Genomic DNA, 19,440 nt, shown 5'->3' on the forward strand with positions numbered 1-19,440 from the left:
TGCCCCATCACACTCATCTGCCTTTGTGCAGCAGAGTTAAAAAAATTAACGTTTTAGCATTTATTATGCCTGGGAAATCATCAAAGGCTTGTTCCAATCTGACTTACTCAAAGAAATTCTCTTTGTCAACGTGTTCCTTATTATTTTAGAAGCAATGTTGTGTAACGAAGGAATATTCTGGATCTTTGATCCTTACTGGTTATTGTTCAATTCTGCTGAAATTGACTGTCTATGAATATTCATATTAGGGAACAATCTATCACCACAACACAGGGGGAAATTAAAGGTTGTGTGGACTTACTCCTTCAGATTTCTTGTCAGGGAAGATACAAGTCTCTCCACCAGCTGTGAAATTACAGTAAACTTTGAAAGAGTCCCTGGAACATCCTTGGTTTGGATCAACCCAGTATTCACCTGGATGCACAAGCAGGGAGAAAAGGGGGGAAAGAATTAGCACTGGGAAGAAAGGAAAATGGGCACTTTCCCAACCATCTTACCAGGGATGTTTCATCTCTGCCACAGGCTACTATTTATATGTAGTTTATGCAAAACTGGTTTAAGTTCTTGTTCCAGTTAATACTGTGGCACCTTACAGAAGAGATGTTTTCACCCTATATCCCCATTCTTAGAATAGAAAATTTCACTTGGAAGGGATGTACAACGATTATCTAGCCCAACTCTACAAATTCCTTCTCTGCCAGCCAAATTCCTCGTGGAGCACCAGGACAAGGGACTCCTCAAATTACTCTTCTTCCCGCCCTCCCTTCTATTCACTGCACTGAGCTGGGAACCCCCTGGTGTTTCCTCCATATCCCCTCTGTCCCGGGACACACCGTCTGGGAAGTCGGGGTGACAGAGCTGCAGGTCCTTGCAGGTCCGTGCTGGGTTGTGCTGAGTGCCCAGTGGATGCTTCATTTGCTCGATTTCCAGTTTCAGGGAGTTCAGGGAGCCGAAGATCTCCTCCATGCCATCGGCATAGTCCATGTAGTTGTCGGCGTTCCCGTCGTCCACCAGCTGGCTGGCGTCGATGTTCCGCCTGGTCCTCTTGGAAGCCTGGATGGGCAGTGGCTGGATGACCTCTCCAGGAGGGCCCTGATTTGTGGGGAAAGAGGATACAACTTCTCATTGCACTGGAAGTGGAGGAGAGAGGCAGGAGAGGTGGCCAAAGCAGCTCCCGGCACTGAGAAACAGCATCACGAGATGCATGTTAGACATGTAAAACACCCCTGATGGTGCTGCTGAAACATTGGGCCCACCTTCCCTTTCCACCCTCCCATTAGTAATTTTTCCCTTCACATCCTGCTTTCTCCCCCAGCATCTCTAAGAGATGCCACTCCCTTCCCAGGATTGGCAATGAATCCTTTTCCAGAAAGCTTCTACTTCCCAGTGTTACAACATCCATTAAATCTGAACATGGTTTCATGCTTCATGTCATGGATTCTACTTACAGGAGGCCCTGGGGGCCCAGGAAGACCTGATTCACCCTTTGGACCTGTTGGACCCTGGGTGGAAAAACAAGAGAAAACCACGAGTCACTCAGGGAAAAAGCAGTTGTTACTTATATCACATCCCAAACATTATTTCTTTCACAGCAAAAACTTTATTCTTCAGGCACACTACAGGAGTCTTCTTGTACCCACCTCCCAAGAAAATGTTTCTTTAGGTTATCTTTGATGTTTAGGTAAAAGAAAAGATCAAACACTGGGGACTAAACACAAATTTTGCTTAGGCTCCCTACAGAAGAGGAAGGATCCTCCAATGCATGAAAACTTTACCCCTCCAAATCAATCCAGCATCTTTACAAGTCAAATAAAATCTTAAAATTAATAAAACATTGAATTCTGAATGGGAAAAAGACACTAGGAAGATGCCCAAGAGGAATTTTTAGCCGCCTGCAAAGGAGATCTGCACCACGAAGTTTCAGTGTCGTATTTCTCACCGAGTTCTTCGCTCTTCAGCTTCTCACCTCCCGCTTTCAGTCTATTTTTAATACCCTCCACTCTACAGCAGCAGGTTTTCTCCCAAGGACTATGCACTGGATTCCTCCTTACGATCTGTGCTGCGCTGCTGCTCAGTGAAGTACAGTTGTGGCACAAAAACCTTTCCCAATTACCGTTCCCGGGCTCAGACAGCCTGAAAAGGCCGCGTTTGCTACAGTCATCTCTGGCTAATTGCTTTAATGCCACTGATGTGGAGGAGTCACAGCGGGTTCTACACTTAATAAGAGCTCCTCAGCCTCTTCATTTAACAGTGTCTATACTCACTGATGATCCTTTAGCACCTTTGGGACCAGGTGGACCCTGTGTAGAGAAAAATACAGAGAAGAGTCAGTACATTTCCAAGCAGAGAAGTCATCAGTCTCTCCTTAGAGAGAGAAAATAGTGCTATATAAAAGGTTTTTTTAAAATTCACTCTATTTCTATTTCCACTTTCCACATCCACTTGAGTTGGGTGCTGCTTTTATTTGCCAACACACAGAAAGCATTTGTGTCAGAGCAATGTGTGTCAGTACCCCACAGCCCTGCCCTGATGGGGACTGGAAAAGCTGCTGGGGGCTCACTGTGATGTGAGGCTGATCCTGGCTCTGTGCTAAGGACACCCAGCTGCTCATCCCAGGATATCCACTGGGAAAAAATACAAATAGCGGCAAAAAGTGCAAAAAATCACCATGTGATTGTAGATAATGCAAAAGAAAAGGGGAAGAGAAGCAGGGTGGGATGATTTCCCTGCCTTCATCCTGCCGTGCCCATCTCACACGTCACCTCCCAGCACCCCTGGAACTCATTCAAGTGTTTGTAATGGGCTCAGCTGAGCAAACCCATTGTGACCAGAACCCTCAGACAAGGTAAAGTCAGGCCAGGACTGTGCTGGGTATTTGAGAGCACCAAAGTGGCTCCTGAAGGACTGTGCAGCTGCCAAGGAATTCCAGGATAATCAGCTGTCACATACCGGTAATCCTGGTGGCCCTGGAGGTCCGATGGGCCCAGAAGGACCTGTGATACCCTGAAAAATAACAGCAGAACAGCATTGATTTGACCACCCAGCTTCAGAGGACTCCATCCCAGTCTGGGGCTTTAACTGGTTTTTAAGCATGTACATGATCCAGACAGGAGCATGAACAAGGAATCCCATATCTCATTTAGGCACACGCAGTTTTAAAAATCAGCCCTCTAGATGAATATTTAATGATACCATCCCTCCAAGTCCATTCAACTCTTTTCATACTACCCTTGAGAATCTGCTTCCCACTAAAATGGGTCATTTTGCAGCATATCCACATTTCACAAGTAGAATAAACCACATTAATATAGAAAATATTCCTTTGAAAATTAGCAAGAGTCCCTTTGACCATCTCTGCTGGGCTGTGCCTCCTCAAGGGCAGCAAACCTGCAGCTCAAAAGCAAGTTCCATGAAGGTCTAATGGAATCTTTACCTGTTCTCCTTTGGGTCCTGCTGAGCCCTGGGGGCCTGGGAGACCTCTGTCACCCTTTTCTCCTTGCTCTCCCGGTGGCCCAATAAGGCCAATTAAACCTGGATGACCCTAAGGGAAAACAGCAGATGTTAATTAGGAATTCTCACTGGAGGCAACTGAACACCAAAGCTACACAGTAAAGACATTTCTAGATACAAACCCAAATATATCCCAGGTGCTGTTCTTACCTTCTCCCCTTTAGGACCAGAGTCTCCTTTCAGACCAGGCAAACCCGGTGGGCCCTTTGGGAGACAGGGGGAAAATAAAAGAGAGGATGAATTCATGTTACACACACCCATTTCAAAAACTCTTGGAATTTGATACTATGGACATACCATTGGGCCTGGAGGACCATCTGGGCCAGGGGATCCTGGGAGACCTTGTTCACCCTGTAAAACAGTGCAATTCCCTGAAAACAGTCATCCATGACAGCAGTGCTCCCAGCTGGGAATATTCTGATTATTCACCTGTGCCCAGGAATGTTTGTCCTGGCTTTTCCCAGATGGCAAAGGCAAAAGGATGTATGGTCCTTTCATGCTCAAATCTCTAACTGGAACAGGGACTTGGGAGGAAACTCCCACCCAAAAAGAGTGGCTGAGAAGACCCAAGACTCAAATACCATGTAGTGGGAGATGTTACTCACCGTTCTATTATTTCCACTAAATGTGTTTTATCTGCTATCAGATATTTAAGCACAGACAGAATGTTACTCTGGAAGAAAAGTATCTTCCAAGCAGATGGGATATGGTGAAGCACCAGGAACAGCCCTGCCCAGAAGCTTTATCAGACTGGGAATACTCACGACTGGACCAGGAATCCCTCGAAGGCCGTCGGGGCCGGGCTTCCCTGGAGCACCTTGGGGACCAATTGGGCCAGTCTTCCCAGGAGGTCCTTCCAAACCAGCTTCACCCTGGAGGGAAGAGGCAGGATGGTTTAATCTGTGCTGGGGCATCAAATGATTTTCAGTACCCTGTGGCTGCTGCCAGGATGTCACGGTGTGGAGGCAGGTCCATGCAAAGCAAGTAAAACTTTCTGTTCCTTGGTTTTCCTACTGCTCCCTCCCCCTTGTGCACTGAGGAGAGGTCTCCAAACTCCTTCACTTTTCAGCCTTGCCTGTTTTCCAGTAGGAACCACCCTTTGGCTCTGAGCTCTGTGGGGCAGGAAGCTTTCCTGGGTTGAGTCCTGGGAGATGAGCTAACAAGAGGGAATCCTCCACCACTAGTGTTCCCGCAGTTGCCACAACAACTGGATCTATAATTTGCAATCCCTCTCTCCATTTCCCCACCACTCCTACCAAAACAATCATGACCCAGTAATGCTGTGTTTGCCCTGGGAAGGGATGTGGGGCCGTGCACGCCCTATTATTTACAAGACATTAAATGGCCAAATATAGCACTTTGTCATTTCAAAACAAGAAAAAACGTTCCCATGACCTTACCAAGCCCTAATTATCTCCACAGAGTTTGTTAAAGGATGAAACAAAAGTTCAGATTTGAGGCCAATGCCCCCAAATCCAGGCTAATTTGTTGTAACACGCAGTAAAATCAAATCCCTGCCTTTCAAATGCCGGTGTTGCAGAGGCTGATGCTTTTGGCATATCAAGGATGTAGGAGAAGTAAAATCCCCTTTAATTCTTACCTTGGCTCCTTTCTCTCCTTGCCTTCCTTCGGGACCAGCTGGACCAGGAGGGCCCTAAAGAAAGCACAAAATAGATGCAAAACACAATTAGATCACAGTGATCTGAAACGGTCCATTGGAATTAGCAAAATGATGCTGCAGCCCCAGGGAAGGAGGCAAAATGGAGACAAATATCTCTGGAAAGCTTTTTGAATTAGCTGCTTGCTAAATGAATCCCTAAGCTCTGCCAGCAATGCAGGAAGAGCAGAAGCACCTCATACTTGTATTTTCTTTTGGCTGTTAACACCTTAAAAAAAAAAAAATAAATCCATGGGATTCAGCTGACAGCTTCCCATCCATTTCCAATGGCTGTGGACGGTGTATAATTTCTTTTTTTAATTACCATACATTTTACGCAGTATTTACACAGCATTTATGGGAGACTTCGCAATAAAATGAGTTTTAAAAAGTCAACACAGATACATTTGGAAAAATCCTCCTAAAACAACCAGCTTACCCTTTTTCCTGGGGGTCCGGAGGGGCCTGGCTCTCCCGTGGGACCAGGGGAACCCTAAATGGAGAGGGGAGGAGAACAAGCCATAAATGCACCACGAGACGTGTGAAAGAGCAGCAAATGTGTAAAACTTGAGTCAGGATCTCGAGTTTGTGCTGAGCTGAGGCGTGGGCAGCCAGTACAACTCCCAACACCTCCTCGGGGTGCAGGTGGTATCTCGTTTTATCCCTTCCCACCATGAAGTACCATACGGCACGGAAAAGCTGAAAGCAAAGGCTTGGAAGTTGTTTTTCCATGAGGTAATTTATGCTTTCGGGATGTATTGCTAAGCTGGATGGGTGGGTGGGTGGGTGGATGGATGGGTGGATGGATGGCAGCAGCCAGGCTGCCACAAATAGGATGGACAGGCATCAGGGGACCAGTGCTGGTGGGAATTTGGTGCTCAGTGTCCTTGGACCTGCACACAGGGAGTGTGGGGAACAGATCTCATCTGTCCAGTTACTCACAGTCTGTCCAGGTTCACCATCATCACCTTTGTCACCAGGGGGACCATCTTGACCCTGGACAGGGAGACAAAAAGAAACAAGGAGGTGTATTTAGGGTATGAATGGACTTGAGCAGAGTTTTGGCAGCAGGTTCAGCTGGTCTTCATGTCACCAGGCATCACCCCTTCCCACCTCCCACTGGGAACACTGACAACAGTGATGTCCAATGTCAAATACAGGCATAACAGCACTCATATAGCTACTGCCCCAAAGGCTGGAGCACAGTCAGACAGGCTTGTGGTGGGACTTCCTAACCTTTCCCAAGTAAGAGAAGAGTAACTGACAGAGGAGCTTCTGGGGAATGAGCAGCACAGTCACACTTCACCAAACCAGGAGGAGGAACTGATCTGCCCTTCCGTGAGATAAACACTTACAGCTGGACCAGGTTCTCCAGGAGGACCAGGGTCGCCAGGGAAACCCACTGGACCCTGCAAAGAGAGAAGAAGGATAGTCCCAAGTCAGGGAGGTTGCATCTGGAGAACTGCAGAGCACTAGTGGACAGCATGGAGAGTCACCCTATGGAGCAGGCCCCAATTCCCTCAAACACAATCCCAGATCACATCCCATCTTTGCAACTTCAGTATTTTCATCCTGTCACAGCCAGTCCAGCTCTGCATCCAGGCTGTGCAAAGCTCCAAAGGCAACGCTGGGGGTTTCATTTAGTTTTTCATAAAGACATTGGACAGGCGACAGCAAAATCCTCACAGCTTTGGGGAATGTGCAGATTAGAAGATTTTGCTTCTGCTTCCTACATGATGCGTAACATTTTTTCCCAGGAAAGTCCTCTCAAAGCATTTCATGACTAAAACACTTCACCATTCTTCCTCATGCAGTGTCTGTCAGGTACTTCAAATGATTCCAAGACCAGCACTCAAAAACCAGATTTCACCCAATCACGAGACATCCCAAACCCCATCTGTTAAGAGAGATGAGTAACTCCCCTGCCTCCTCTGCTGTTTTATGCCATCTTTGCTTATCTCAGAATAAATTTCTCCAGACAGCAAGCATCAAAGGAGAGGGCAAGATAAATACTGTACCATTGTCATCTGGTATAAATCAGGAGAGCTCCACTGGCTTCACCAGAGCTACAGCAATTAGCAGCAGCAGGGATCTGGCCGTGGAGGTACAGCTCCCAAATCCACATAAATCTCCTCTGTGCTGTTTTGGAAGCTTTGCTCTTTGCAGAAGACCTTGGCAATCCATATGCTGAAGTGCCAAGTAAATCTAGTGCAGGCCCTCTCCATGGGGGTGAGTTTTATGATGGCCTGCAAAAAGGGCTAATAATTCCAGTATTGCTGGAAAATACAGCACAGCTGGGTCTTCCCCTCATTAGCACCCTAAAGAAGGGGGCTCATATCATGTATCATTAGAGGAACAATTCTATGGGTGGCAAATGCTTTCAAATTTCCACAGATATCTCTGGAAAACCTATTTTTATGCAGAAATCCCCGCTGGGCAAGCCAAGGAAACATTGAAGGGGTACTTACAGGGCTGCCTTTGGGACCATCATCACCTGGTGGGCCTTTGGGGCCAGGTGGACCAGCAGCACCAGAGGGACCTGCTTCACCCTTTTCACCTCTTTCACCTTTAGGACCCTGTAAAGGAAAAAAAAGGTGTTTCTATTATCCAGGAAAACAATGTACTGATCTCTAATTATCCTTTAATCAGCTCTGAGAAAGAACCTCTATTTGCATCTCCAAACACAAGGACATGATTTAGCAGTCCCTTCCCATAAAGATTAAATGGTGTTCATGGTGTTCAGTCGTGGGTAGCCCATATTTGGTGACTAAACGTGATACTATAAATACCCAGGAACATGGTGATGTGTCATCTGATACCCAAACCAAGGACAGGGCTGCTGTCCCATCCACATCCACACCTCTCCATCCACATCCACACCTCTTCATCCACATCCATGCCTTCCCAGAGTGTACTCACCGGGAGTCCAACCTCGCCAGGAAGACCAGGCTCACCAGATTCACCAGGTTCACCCTGCACAAGGGAAAAGAGGATGGAAATACTTATATTTCAGCAGGGTGATGAGATTTTCTGCTGACGTAGCAGAGCTGACCGAGGAGTGTTGTAGCAAACTCCTGTGAGCTTCAATCAGGCTTGTCCAGATGCTTTACCTTCTCTCCTACTGCACCAGGATTTCCTATTCCCCCAGGAGGACCCTGTGGACCATCTGCTCCTGGTGGCCCAGATGGGCCTCTGGGTCCTGGTGGGCCTGGTGGACCCTGAGAGAAGGGAGAGACAAATTTAAGACACATTTTCTCAGAGCAATGGCAATGTCAGTGATGAAAAAAGAAGTATGGAACCATCTTACCATTTGCCCAACGTCTCCTGTTTCTCCTTTCTCCCCAGGTGGTCCAGGCAAGCCCTGTGGAGGTGGAGAGGGTGAGTTTTAGCTGTGAACATCTCAGGTGAGCCCCAGCTCTCACTACCCCAAGCCCTCCCTCGATGCCACAAATCACCTGCAAGCCCACAGGGCCAGGGGGACCAGGGAAACCTCGGGGTCCTTCATCACCTTTCTGCCCAAAGAGGCCCTGCTGTCCTCTGGGTCCTGGCTCTCCATCAGCTCCCTACAAGGAAAGGGTCTGACACAGCTCAGCAGAAACACAAGGTAGACACAAAACCCATCCCCACCATCTCCTGCTGCAGCCCACGGCCATGCCTGGCTCGTGTTGGGCATCAGCAGTGCCAGGCAGAAACTGCCCATCCTTACAGGGCTTTTTAGTGAAAAAAAGGAGAGCAATACTCACAGCTGGGCCAGGCTGACCAATTGGACCCTGGGGGCCAGTTGGACCTGGTGGACCCTGTCACAAAACAGAAGTGCAATGTCAGCATTAGGAGCAGAGTGTCAAGTTCCCTTGGAAAAGGTGATGCCCTTCAACACAGCCTCCATTAAACCTGCATTAATTCCCAAACCAGAGAGGGAGAACAGGGTCAGGTGTCTCTGGAAGCACCACCATTCCTCAGTCCTGGTGCCAATGGCACAGCAGACATGTCTAAACACATTTTTGCTCCAGAAAAGCAATGTCACACCACTCAGTTCCATCTAAATACCCGTGTGTGACTTGTGTTCCTCAGGCTCTGGGCAGCACAGAGAGGGTGCTTCAGTGTGCTGCAAGCAGCTAGAGTTATCATAGAATTACAGAATGGTTTGGGTTGGAAGTGACCTCTAAAGGTCACCTGGTCCAACCCCTCTGTCATGAGCAGGGACATCTTCAACTGGATCAGAAGGGGAACTTCAGCCAAAGACCCAACTTTAGTGGCAAGGGCTATTAATGTTTCACAGATGTTTTACATGGTACATGGGTGACATGGAAATGTCTCATTGTGTTCCTGGGAGCTGGAGGCTCTCACTCTTTTTAACATCATGTGGGTATTTGATGAAGAAGAGGAGGGGATGAAGCAACAAAAGAAATACATTAAAATTATATTGTTTTCCAGCAAGTCACACAACGTAGCAACACTGCTCAAGAGAAGCAGCTGTAATGTCTACTGCACTCACCTGCTCCCCTTTGTCGCCCTTGCTGCCCTTCTGGCCAGGCTCCCCAATCTCACCCTACCAGGAACAAAGGGGCACAAAGTTAGTTCACTTGGTGACCACCTCCCCATCTCAACATTCAAGCAACAGTCCTGTGTGACTGTATCCTCATCCCAAAGCTGCCAATTCCCACAGAAACAGCCCAGAGTGTGCTGAATAATGCCAGTGATTTGACCATTCCATGTATAACCAAACCCTTTTCCATCCTGCAATTCTCCTTGGCTGCCATGCGACGCAAGAAGCATCATTCTGCAGACCCTTTTAGCAGCCATGAGGGATTCATCCCAGATTATGTTTTCTAAGAATCTTCCATTCCAGAAGGGACTTATTGAGAGAGTGGACAAAAGTATTTAATTTGGAAAGGCCAGGCACCCACAGGCAGATGCTGCTGCAGGTTTTAGGGGAAGGTAAACTGGATTTCATGGAATGGTGTGGCTGTGGTTGGCAGAGCACACAGAGCCCCATCTGCTGCTGCTCCCCAGGTTGGACGCTGCTCATCTCACAGACTGTGAGCACCACAAAACATCCTCCAGCAGCACATCCCACCCAATGTGGTGGAAGCACCAAGGGGGCACAGTTCCTTCCCAGAGTGACCCTGAGCAGCAGGGAGGTGTTCCCACCTTGTCTCCATCCTCTCCAGGGGGGCCGACAGGACCTGCTGGACCCGGCAGTCCCACGGGGCCCTGGATGCCATCCCGGCCAGCTGGTCCTTGAGGACCCTTCTCCCCCTGGAAGCAGAAGAACAAGCAGGTCACACAGAGCTCTCCTCCACCCTCCAACCAGCCCATTACATCCCATTAATGTTTTATTCAGCTGCTAACAACCCCTGGGCATGAATAGCAAAACCTGTTCCAGCTGATATTTCATCAGGCTCTGGGCTCGCTGTCTGAAACAAGACAAAATTTCTGTCTTGAGAGATAACGAAGGAACAAACAAATCTACACAGTGAATACCCAGATCCCAGCTGCAATTTCACTGCTATAGCAATATAATCAGATTTAATCTGAACCCTCTGCCATCTCTCTCCAGATGACAAACAAGACCCCAACTAATTTTTACTCCCACAAGCCAGTTTTTGCTGATTGTGCTCCAGGCTGCCCCAGCCTTCTCCCTTCCCTGGCTGATCCCCAACTAAGGGGGGTTCTCAGGAGGCCCTGAGCTCCCCCTCCCGAGCTTCTGGACAAAGGAAAACACCTGAAGCGAATAAAGCAATCTCTGCTGGCCTCCTGCTTAAACAACTACCAGCACTCCTCCAAGCTGGAGCCTTCAATCAAATTTGTTTGTTTACAGGAACTGAACAGTGAATATTTTCCAGTTTCCTCGTACATAATTTAATTGCATCTGAATCCTGGGTGCTCTCTTCTGAATAATTACATGCCACATAAATTGCCTATTCATCTACCCACTGACTGATACATCATATAGGTACTCGGCAGGACAGATGTTCCTAAAGCTGATTCACCAGGAAATTCTTGCCTCTGGATTAGCTGCCGGAGTTTCTAATAAGCCAGCAAATGTGGAATACAGTGGCTGCTAAACGCTTTTGATAACAACATCAATCACCCATGAGATGGAGTCTGACATCACCGATGCCACCGTTCGCTCATCTTGCTGGGCCTGAAGCCGAGCTTAGGTTTGAGGCAGGCAACCCAAACACCCCTTCCAACCCGTTTGGGCGGGAACTGGAGGCACAGGGACTGTCAGAGCCGAGCTCTCCAGGAACAGAAATAGTCACATCCCAGCCCACTCCCTCCTGCCCGCACGTGACATTTCACGCGCGTGCCGGGGGAGCGAAAGACGTGCGAGTTTGCGCGGGTTGGCTGGAGAACGCTCCGGAGAGGGACCATATGGCAGGACTCAGCCCTGCTGGGCTCGGGATCCTGCTGGGAGCAGCTCTGTCACAGGCACCGGCGGGGTGGATCCCTGGGAGCACTGATGCTGCACCACCACCATGCAGCATCCCAAAATCTCTGCAGTGCCTTCCCGTGCCGCCCGTCGTCCGGGGAAGGATTTATTTGGGCTCCGTGGAAACTGCTGCTACCATTGCATCCTTGTAAGCAGGGATGGGGCTGGCTCACTCCTCTTCCCAAAGGCCTGGCCTTTGGCTGCTTGTCACTAGGAGGTCACACAGGCTGTCATTTCACCTGCTCAGCCCTTGTTGCCTGAGGACACGTTGGTCCCTGGGATCAGATCCGTTTTTGATAGCACGGGCGTCCCAAACGGGGCAGTTGAGCCGTTAACATTTAGTGGCTTGATGTGCTCAAGATGAGAAAATGAATTTCTACCTGAATTCCTATTTTATTTATTCATTTAAATCTTTCATCCACCTCCCCCAGGGACTGGTTCCATGCTCAGCTCCCTGCTGTGCACATTTCTAGTTGACCCACAACCTTTAAATTTTATACTGGTACTTACTGGAGCTCCCTTTTCACCTGCAGGTCCCGGAGGCCCCTGGGGGCCAGGTCGCCCTGGTAAACCTATTGGGCCAGCTGATCCTGCTGGGCCACGCTCGCCAGGAGAGCCCTGTTGGGAGAAGAAGGAAAGAAGCACTAATTGCAGTATCAAGCTTCATGAAGAGACAAAGAAATTCAGCAGCAGGACGCTGCAAACACGCTGTCAGTATGTGAGCACGTTTGATGGGATAACTACCATGTGATGACTTGGTACCACCAGCCTAAGGGGTCCTGCAGATAATTTTTTTATTTAAAATCCCTGGAAGGGCTGGTTTCTCCTCTGGATGGTGCAGGGAGCTCAGTTCCTGGGGATACATTAACAGCTTGGAACGAGAGCGTGAGCCACTTCACAGCCAACGCAGCAGGGAGGGTTGGATGATGAATATTTTCTTCCAGGAGGGCGGCACTGAACATGGATCTCAAGTGAGGACAACTTCCAGAGGGAAAGCAGGTGGCTCAGAAGCAAAACTCTGGATGTCCTGAACCACTGCAGTTCCCTCAGCTGGTCACGTATGTTCCCAGCTGACACCACAAAACGACTGCGTCGTTACACGCGTGTCTTGTAAAATAAAGCAACATCCAGGGAGTTGTTTGTTAGTGCAAAGGAAATAAGGGATAAAGCCTGGAGCTGTGACTAACCCCCCTCTGGCCTGCCAAGCTTGTAAATGGTTAGGTGGTGCCTGCAAGGGCAAGGATACTCACTGCTGGGCCTGGAGGGCCTGGGGGACCTTCGTTGCCTTTCAGCCCTGGAGAACCCTGGAGGGAGGAAAACAAAGTCATTTTGGGAGGTGGGTGCTGCACCTCCCAGGCATCCTTCCTGCTGGAAGGACCGAGCAGCCTCTACTCACAATGGGGCCAGGGAGCCCTCTCTCTCCGGGGAAGCCTCGCAAGCCGGGGGGACCGTCCTTCCCTGGGAGGCCAGCGGGACCAGGGTCCCCCTGCAACGACAGAGATGAACAGCTGAGGCCCTGCAGACTCCATGGAGACCCAGCTTGTCTCTCCAAGGGGAGACAGAAGCTTCATTTCTCTTCTGAATCATCCTCTCCATCTCTGGGGAGAGGCAGGCGCCCAGGCTGGCAGGGAGGGTGAATTCCAGTCCCTACCTTGGTCCCTTCTTTTCCAGTGAGGCCAGGAAGACCTTGTTCACCCGGGGGACCCGGAGGGCCTGGGTGTCCCCGCTCACCCATCGGCCCAGTCTCACCAGTTGGACCCTGAAAAAAACAATCAGGGAGAACGTGGTGGAACAACAGAGGAAGGAAGAGGTGCAGGCTATCAGTTTAGTCCTTTGGGTTGCAATAAGATGGAAATGCTTATTCCCTTAGGTGTCCCCTGCAGTGCCACCAGGAATCCCTGAAGAGACACCTCCTTTGGCACCTAAAGGAACCTTGTGTTTTGGAAGTGGGTAACATTGCACTTGGCAGAGCAGAGGCACGGGGAACCTCTGGAGTGAAAGCATTCACAGAAATGAGATGTCATTACTACAACCCTTATGCCTAGGTTTTTCTTTTTAATTGAAAACTTCCTAAGCACTCTACAACCCTGCTGATTCTCCCTTCCATGGGGCATAAATAATGCATTAGGCTTGTACTGCACAGCAATTATCCACTGCCTCCGTGCCCTCCGCGGGCACTAATGTGACGAGTGTAAGATAAAGCCCAGCACAGAGGGTTCCCCACTGGCCCATTTTAGGGGAGGACAGGAGCCATGAGCACAAGCCTGTAACATCCCTGCCCGTCGGTGTCTGCTGGGACAGGGGCTGTAATTCATGTCCTGCTGCAGGGTGCCACTTAGTGCCAGCAGAACTCCACCACTGCCTCGCTCAGCAGCCACAGATCACGCTAAGTACGCGCAGCAGAGCCCGATAAAATTGCCACAGAACTTAATTTGCACTTGAGAAGACAGACACAGTCGTCAGGGAATTGCCCCTAATCAGGGAATTTACAAATCAGGGACTTTACACACTGTCATTAAAGAGGACAAATTAATTACTTTCTAATTAAAGAGTGAGCTCCCCAGCAGTTCAGCAAAGAAGACTTGACCCAAAGCCAGTCCTACTCAGTCCAGGACTCTGCCTAGAACTGACCCACAAGCCCTGAACGCCTGTACCTAAAGGCTCTGAGTTCTGCTTATGCAGTGACTATTTCCAGATTGCACAGGGCTTTTTGTGACTGAAAAAAACCAGCCCAGCTCTGACAGAATCTGGCAGCACTTCAGATTAAAGAGGGATGACTTTCTTCACAGCGACATGTAAGAGCACTCTTGCATCACGCTCGCAGTGCCCTGAACACCAGCAGCTGTACAGCCCTTGGAGATCTTGTTTAACTCACTGTCTGCTTACAGGTCTTTTAGTTGAATTGTGTGGAGCTGGCCTTTCCAATTTACACCAGGGTAGTTGTATTAAGTCCACAGGAACCACCTTACTCAGAGCAGCCTCCAGGCACGTTTGCCCAAACACCATCCAAAGGCCTCCACAAAGTGGGCTGGGAACCACTGGGATATTTCACACCTTGGCCAGGAATTTCAAAGCTATCTGACATGCCTTTGCCTTCCCTGGAAGAGGAGTCCCTGCTGTACAAACCCTGGTTCCAGAACCTCCAGCTGAACCATCAGAGCTCTGAGAACCCACGGTGCCCACCAGGGGAAGAGGAGTTGCAGAGGGCTGGTACAAGTGTATTTGCTTCTTACCTGAGGGCCTACGACACCAGGGGGTCCTGGAGGGCCAGTCTTGCCTTGGAAACCCTGTTAGAGAAAGGCAAAAGAGAAAGAGGTGACACTTCTACCAAGGACTGCTCCAGCAAGGGTCAGACTGCCACCCCACTGCTCCTCCCGCGGTGAAACCACTGACCGGGAGCGGATGGACACCCAAGGGAAAAAGAAGAAATCAAAAAGAAGGTGGAAAATACGTATTTGAATTTATACAGGGGTGAAACAGAGGAAGAAGAAGGGATTCTCAATGCTCAGCTCTGCTGTTTTGATGGGGCTGCTGTGGTTTGGCTGAAGGATTGGCCATATATATTAAAAAAATTGCTACGCTCATAAAACCTGTTGAGGCAACGCCTGTTAAAGGGCTATTAAAAAGTCAGAGTGAGTTTCTTCACACTGAGCAATTCTTAAAAGCTGATTTCCCTTCTCCTACTCCCCATTCTGGTGCTGGTTTAGGCTCAGTTCTGTTATAAGCTCAGTTCCCAGGAGCTCAGGGGCTGGGTGACCCTCTCTTCCACTTTTGGCACCGGCAGCTCCCATCTCCAGCTCTGCTGAAGCCCCAAACCCTCCAGCCATGGGGGGGGGTGAGTGAAGCTTTATTTCCTTCACCAACATCTGCTGAAAGGAATCACAACAGTGTTTGTCCCCGAACACTGATGAGCAGTGAAGGCTCCATGACAGCTCCTTATAATGTCATTTTGAAGAGTGACAATAACGAGCCATCACCACTGCAATTGTTTAGCTCTCCTAAGCCACTCTTTAAAAGCACATTAATTATCGTTCTTACTGCAGCACGCTGACAAGCTTGAGAAATGGCATTTAAGGCGTACGGGCTATTTTCTCATTGCCACAAAAGAGGATCAGATAAATCCCGTGTCAATGCTAATGTGTCGTGCTAAAACAACTCCTCCATGATATTCTAGCTGCCTGCAGATCGCAGAAAATATCCTGTCACTGACGGGGAAATGGTAAAACATCGTGGGGAAATGAATGTACAATTTAAACTCTCATCGTAGAGAAATATTTAGACCATTTTCTGCTCAGGACTTTTCTTGTTAACCTGGAGAAAAGGGGTTTCCTTTTGTGCTGTTTGAGCCTCGGGCACAGGGGTTTTACAATTTGTCATGGTTTTTTAGATCCAATCTTTGTTTAAATTTAATATGGCCAAATATTTCAGCATGGCTGTTTGCCACTGAAAGAGAAGTAAAATAAAGGGAAGTGTTTCACACAGAGATTTCAAGCCTAGATTTTCTTGCATGAAGACACATTGCACTGACCAGGCTATTGATGGAGAAATAGTACTTAATTTGCTTTTATGTTTCTCTTGCTTTCTGGCACTGTGTAGGGAAAGGGGGACAAAAAGAGTATTCTCCTACCCCAAGGGGTTGAAGGGGAAAGGGAGTTTTGCAAATTTGATGACACAGATTAATAGAGATTTTGGTTTCTGGCAGAGATTTTGCCTGGGAGAGGCAAACTACTGCTGCAGTGACTGAGGAAAGCTATTAGGGAGAACTTTCAGACCTAAAATAATTGAAAGCCCATTCCCCATTCCTAGTCATGCAGACTTGGAGTTTGATGCTTTATTCCAGTCTCAGAAGTTGATAATAGCAGACAAAAGCAAAGTTTCTATTGTTTCTTCCAGCTCAAATGTAGTGTCCTGGATGTTATGGATAACTCAAGGAAGGAAGACTAAATGTCAGTCAGGCTCTGGCAGGTGAAAACTCTTCACCTTTAAGTTAATCCTGGCCTGAGGACTCTGCTTAAAACTACCCCAACCACCGCCCTAAAGTCAGTCTTGTGGAGTGTAAATAAATATCTGGTGTTGCTGAGCAGTGTTTGCATTGCCTTGCTTAGCAAATGCCAGGCAAGTTAATTAAATTGTGTGATAAGTTGAGGGGAAAAAATGCATAATGTGCAAAGCCTTTTTTATGCTCATTTGCCAGGAAGGCAGTAGAGAAAAATGCAAAGCTGAGGAAACGGGTTTGGTTTTTTCCTCTGTAAAACAGAGACAGAACAAAGGGTCTATCTGCCAACATGCAGCATGCAGTGTTGGGAGAGGGGTGTACCAAAAGCAGTGACTGAGCTGGATTGTAAACAGCTGAGGAAAACCAATAAACATCCCTCAAAATACCAAAATGCCAGCCAGGAGCTGCTCCCCAGGGAATGTTGCTGGAGGGGGCACAGGCACAACTGGGGGAGGCTCTTGTGTGTAGCTTTGGCTAAAAAACAACGTGGGCAGAGATCATGGGATCACAGACTGCTTTGGGTTGGAAGGGACTATAAAAGTCATCTCATTCCAACCCCCTGCCATGGACAGGAACACCTTCCACTATCCCAGGTTGCTCCAAGCCCCATCCAACCTGGCCTTGGACACCTCCAGGGATGGGGCAGCCACAAATTTTTTGCTCATCTCTTCTTACTCAGGTGCTGCAGGAACTGGTGTAGACACAAAAACTAGAGGGAAATCATTCCATGTCTCCTCTTGGACAGGAATTGCCTTCCTCTCCACACAAGCACAGCCAAAACTGGGCTGTAACTCTTCTCTGCTGTGACATTGGCCACGTGGTGCACCAAGAAGTGAGAAGTGTTTATTTCTCCCTGTTCCAGGTGCCAGAGAAAATAAAACTGCACCTGGTCTCAGGCACATGGGTGTGGGAAGCTGAGAGGGTGGAGAATGGAGCCTGTCTCACGTGCCAAACCCCTGCTATCACAGCCTAGAGTTAAGTCTCTCAAACAGAGACATGAAACCTGAACATCTCCAAAGGACAGTGGGAAAGAAAGCTCAGGGGTTACCCATAACACCCCAAAAGGCAGAGGCACAGCCTTCCTGTGGGAAGGTAAAGGGACAAGAGATACAATGAGTCCTTGGGGTACAGAGTCCCAGCCACAAGGCCTGCTCAGAATTCAATCCCCAGCTTCCTCTCCACTTTGTCCAAGTAAGAACTAGACCAAGCACTGGCTTGTGTTGGTGCTGACCAAGATTCAACTCAATCAAAACATCCTCCCAGCTCTCAAGGAGCTGCCTCTTGCAACACCCATCACAGAAGAAACCCAAGTGCCCCCGATGCCAGTCACTGGCACCACAACACCCCTGCTCATGCTTTCAAACCACACACATTGACCTCCACAATCTACTGAGGGACACAGAGAAAGGAGCTGGTCACAGCCTCCAGGTAAACCATCATTAGACCAACCTGTCCTGCTCGGAACAGGGCTGCTTCCCACAGACCATCCCGTGCAGCTGGAGAGACACAAACCTCCAGGGAATCCAAAGGTGTGACCACATCTCCCCAGCTGCACAGGAGGGTTTAGAGAAACCACCTGGCAAGACAAGACTCAGGACTAATGATCTGCCCAAGGTTTTTGGCTACTTACGGTTTCTCCTCTCTGTCCGGGGTGACCAGGCAATCCATCCTTCCCAGGAGGACCCTACAGCAGAAAACCAGGGTGAGAAGGAACATCACTGAGTGCTCAGTAATAAAACTGTGATAAGAGCTGAATCAACCCTGCTCGTCTCAGTTGCCACCCATTTTACAGTGAAATTGGGGTGGCTCAGAACCCTGAAAGCTACATCCCTTTCCCACACATCTCCCGAAGGAAAGATTTATCTTACAGGCTCAGAGCAGGAGTGAGCTGCTCACCACAGGGAAGGAAATCACTCCACAAAGGTTTCTGAGGTCCCCCACCAGTGTATAATAATTGCAGAGAGAGCAGTGTTAGTGTTGTGCTGTCCTCCCCATACACAGAGGGAAAATAAGGAACAGAGCACCCAGGAAAGATCCCAGAGATTCTGAGTCATTAGGAAATGAACATTTATAATCAGCTGCAATTTACTTGGCTATTTAAAATCTTAAACCACTGGGTCATTATCGTGATGTCTTAGTGAAGCCTTTCATTGGGGGCGTCACCACTTGTCAGGGAGGCAGCTCAGGCTGAGCTGGCACAGGCAGTCACAGCTGGGTGGGAAAGGCTTTGGATTTCTTTGGATGCTCTAGAAAGTGAGTTACTTACAGGGGGACCTTTTGGTCCAGGGAATCCAGTCGGTCCTTGAGGCCCTGGTGGTCCCTGGGGTGGAAAACAAGCCAGAAAACATGGTTAAGGAACCTGTAACACTTCACTGTGAAACACCAGCTCTGTGCGAGCAGCAGATGAATACAAAGGTCTGGAAAGCCAAACACTGGGTGATTTTGTAGAAAATTTAAAAACAAAACCCAGTGAAAAAAAAAAAAGACAGAAATTGAGGCTAAAATCATGAAAGTCCCATTGTTTCAGTTTTTTCCACCAGTCTGGGGAAAGCACTATGAGATCCTAGAGGATCACATCCCCCAGAAATCAGGGGCTCTGGCTGCCTGCACAAAAGCCTGGGGTGACTTCCTCCTTTTCCCATGGAGTGATGTTTACACAGGACACCCAAGGTCCCACGTGAGCCTTCCCTGGAGAGCTCAGAAAGGACCTAAGGGCTGGAGGTGACTTGTGGGACCTCTCTCCACACAAGCACTTTTCACCCTGGATTTCTGACCAGACTTTTCCTTTTGCTGACCGAGGTGTGCTGAGCTGCATCCCGGCTCCTGTGAGCTGCCCACTCA

General features: G+C 48.6%; 1 protein-coding gene across 2 annotated transcripts in view; it reads right to left on the bottom strand.

The window, feature by feature from the left end:
* The window catches only part of COL5A1 (collagen type V alpha 1 chain), a 148,251-nt gene that overhangs the window by 11,886 nt on the left and 116,925 nt on the right, over nucleotides 1–19,440 (bottom strand). For both annotated transcript variants that reach the window (XM_032708398.1, XM_032708397.1), the window contains exons 36-63: nucleotides 18,866–18,919; nucleotides 18,230–18,283; nucleotides 14,837–14,890; nucleotides 13,255–13,362; nucleotides 13,000–13,089; nucleotides 12,854–12,907; nucleotides 12,114–12,221; nucleotides 10,319–10,426; nucleotides 9,663–9,716; nucleotides 8,911–8,964; nucleotides 8,623–8,730; nucleotides 8,475–8,528; nucleotides 8,278–8,385; nucleotides 8,087–8,140; nucleotides 7,636–7,743; nucleotides 6,523–6,576; nucleotides 6,110–6,163; nucleotides 5,607–5,660; nucleotides 5,111–5,164; nucleotides 4,275–4,382; nucleotides 3,808–3,861; nucleotides 3,661–3,714; nucleotides 3,434–3,541; nucleotides 2,950–3,003; nucleotides 2,265–2,300; nucleotides 1,449–1,502; nucleotides 834–1,092; nucleotides 302–414 (exon numbers count right to left, since the gene is read on the bottom strand). In XM_032708398.1, the coding sequence (XP_032564289.1) occupies nucleotides 302–414; nucleotides 834–1,092; nucleotides 1,449–1,502; nucleotides 2,265–2,300; nucleotides 2,950–3,003; nucleotides 3,434–3,541; nucleotides 3,661–3,714; nucleotides 3,808–3,861; nucleotides 4,275–4,382; nucleotides 5,111–5,164; nucleotides 5,607–5,660; nucleotides 6,110–6,163; nucleotides 6,523–6,576; nucleotides 7,636–7,743; nucleotides 8,087–8,140; nucleotides 8,278–8,385; nucleotides 8,475–8,528; nucleotides 8,623–8,730; nucleotides 8,911–8,964; nucleotides 9,663–9,716; nucleotides 10,319–10,426; nucleotides 12,114–12,221; nucleotides 12,854–12,907; nucleotides 13,000–13,089; nucleotides 13,255–13,362; nucleotides 14,837–14,890; nucleotides 18,230–18,283; nucleotides 18,866–18,919 (2,226 nt within the window). The remainder of the gene's footprint in view (nucleotides 1–301; nucleotides 415–833; nucleotides 1,093–1,448; nucleotides 1,503–2,264; nucleotides 2,301–2,949; nucleotides 3,004–3,433; nucleotides 3,542–3,660; nucleotides 3,715–3,807; nucleotides 3,862–4,274; nucleotides 4,383–5,110; nucleotides 5,165–5,606; nucleotides 5,661–6,109; nucleotides 6,164–6,522; nucleotides 6,577–7,635; nucleotides 7,744–8,086; nucleotides 8,141–8,277; nucleotides 8,386–8,474; nucleotides 8,529–8,622; nucleotides 8,731–8,910; nucleotides 8,965–9,662; nucleotides 9,717–10,318; nucleotides 10,427–12,113; nucleotides 12,222–12,853; nucleotides 12,908–12,999; nucleotides 13,090–13,254; nucleotides 13,363–14,836; nucleotides 14,891–18,229; nucleotides 18,284–18,865; nucleotides 18,920–19,440) is intronic.

The sequence above is a fragment of the Chiroxiphia lanceolata genome, chromosome 21 (assembly GCF_009829145.1).
Source record: "Chiroxiphia lanceolata isolate bChiLan1 chromosome 21, bChiLan1.pri, whole genome shotgun sequence".
Lineage (NCBI taxonomy): Eukaryota > Metazoa > Chordata > Aves > Passeriformes > Pipridae > Chiroxiphia > Chiroxiphia lanceolata.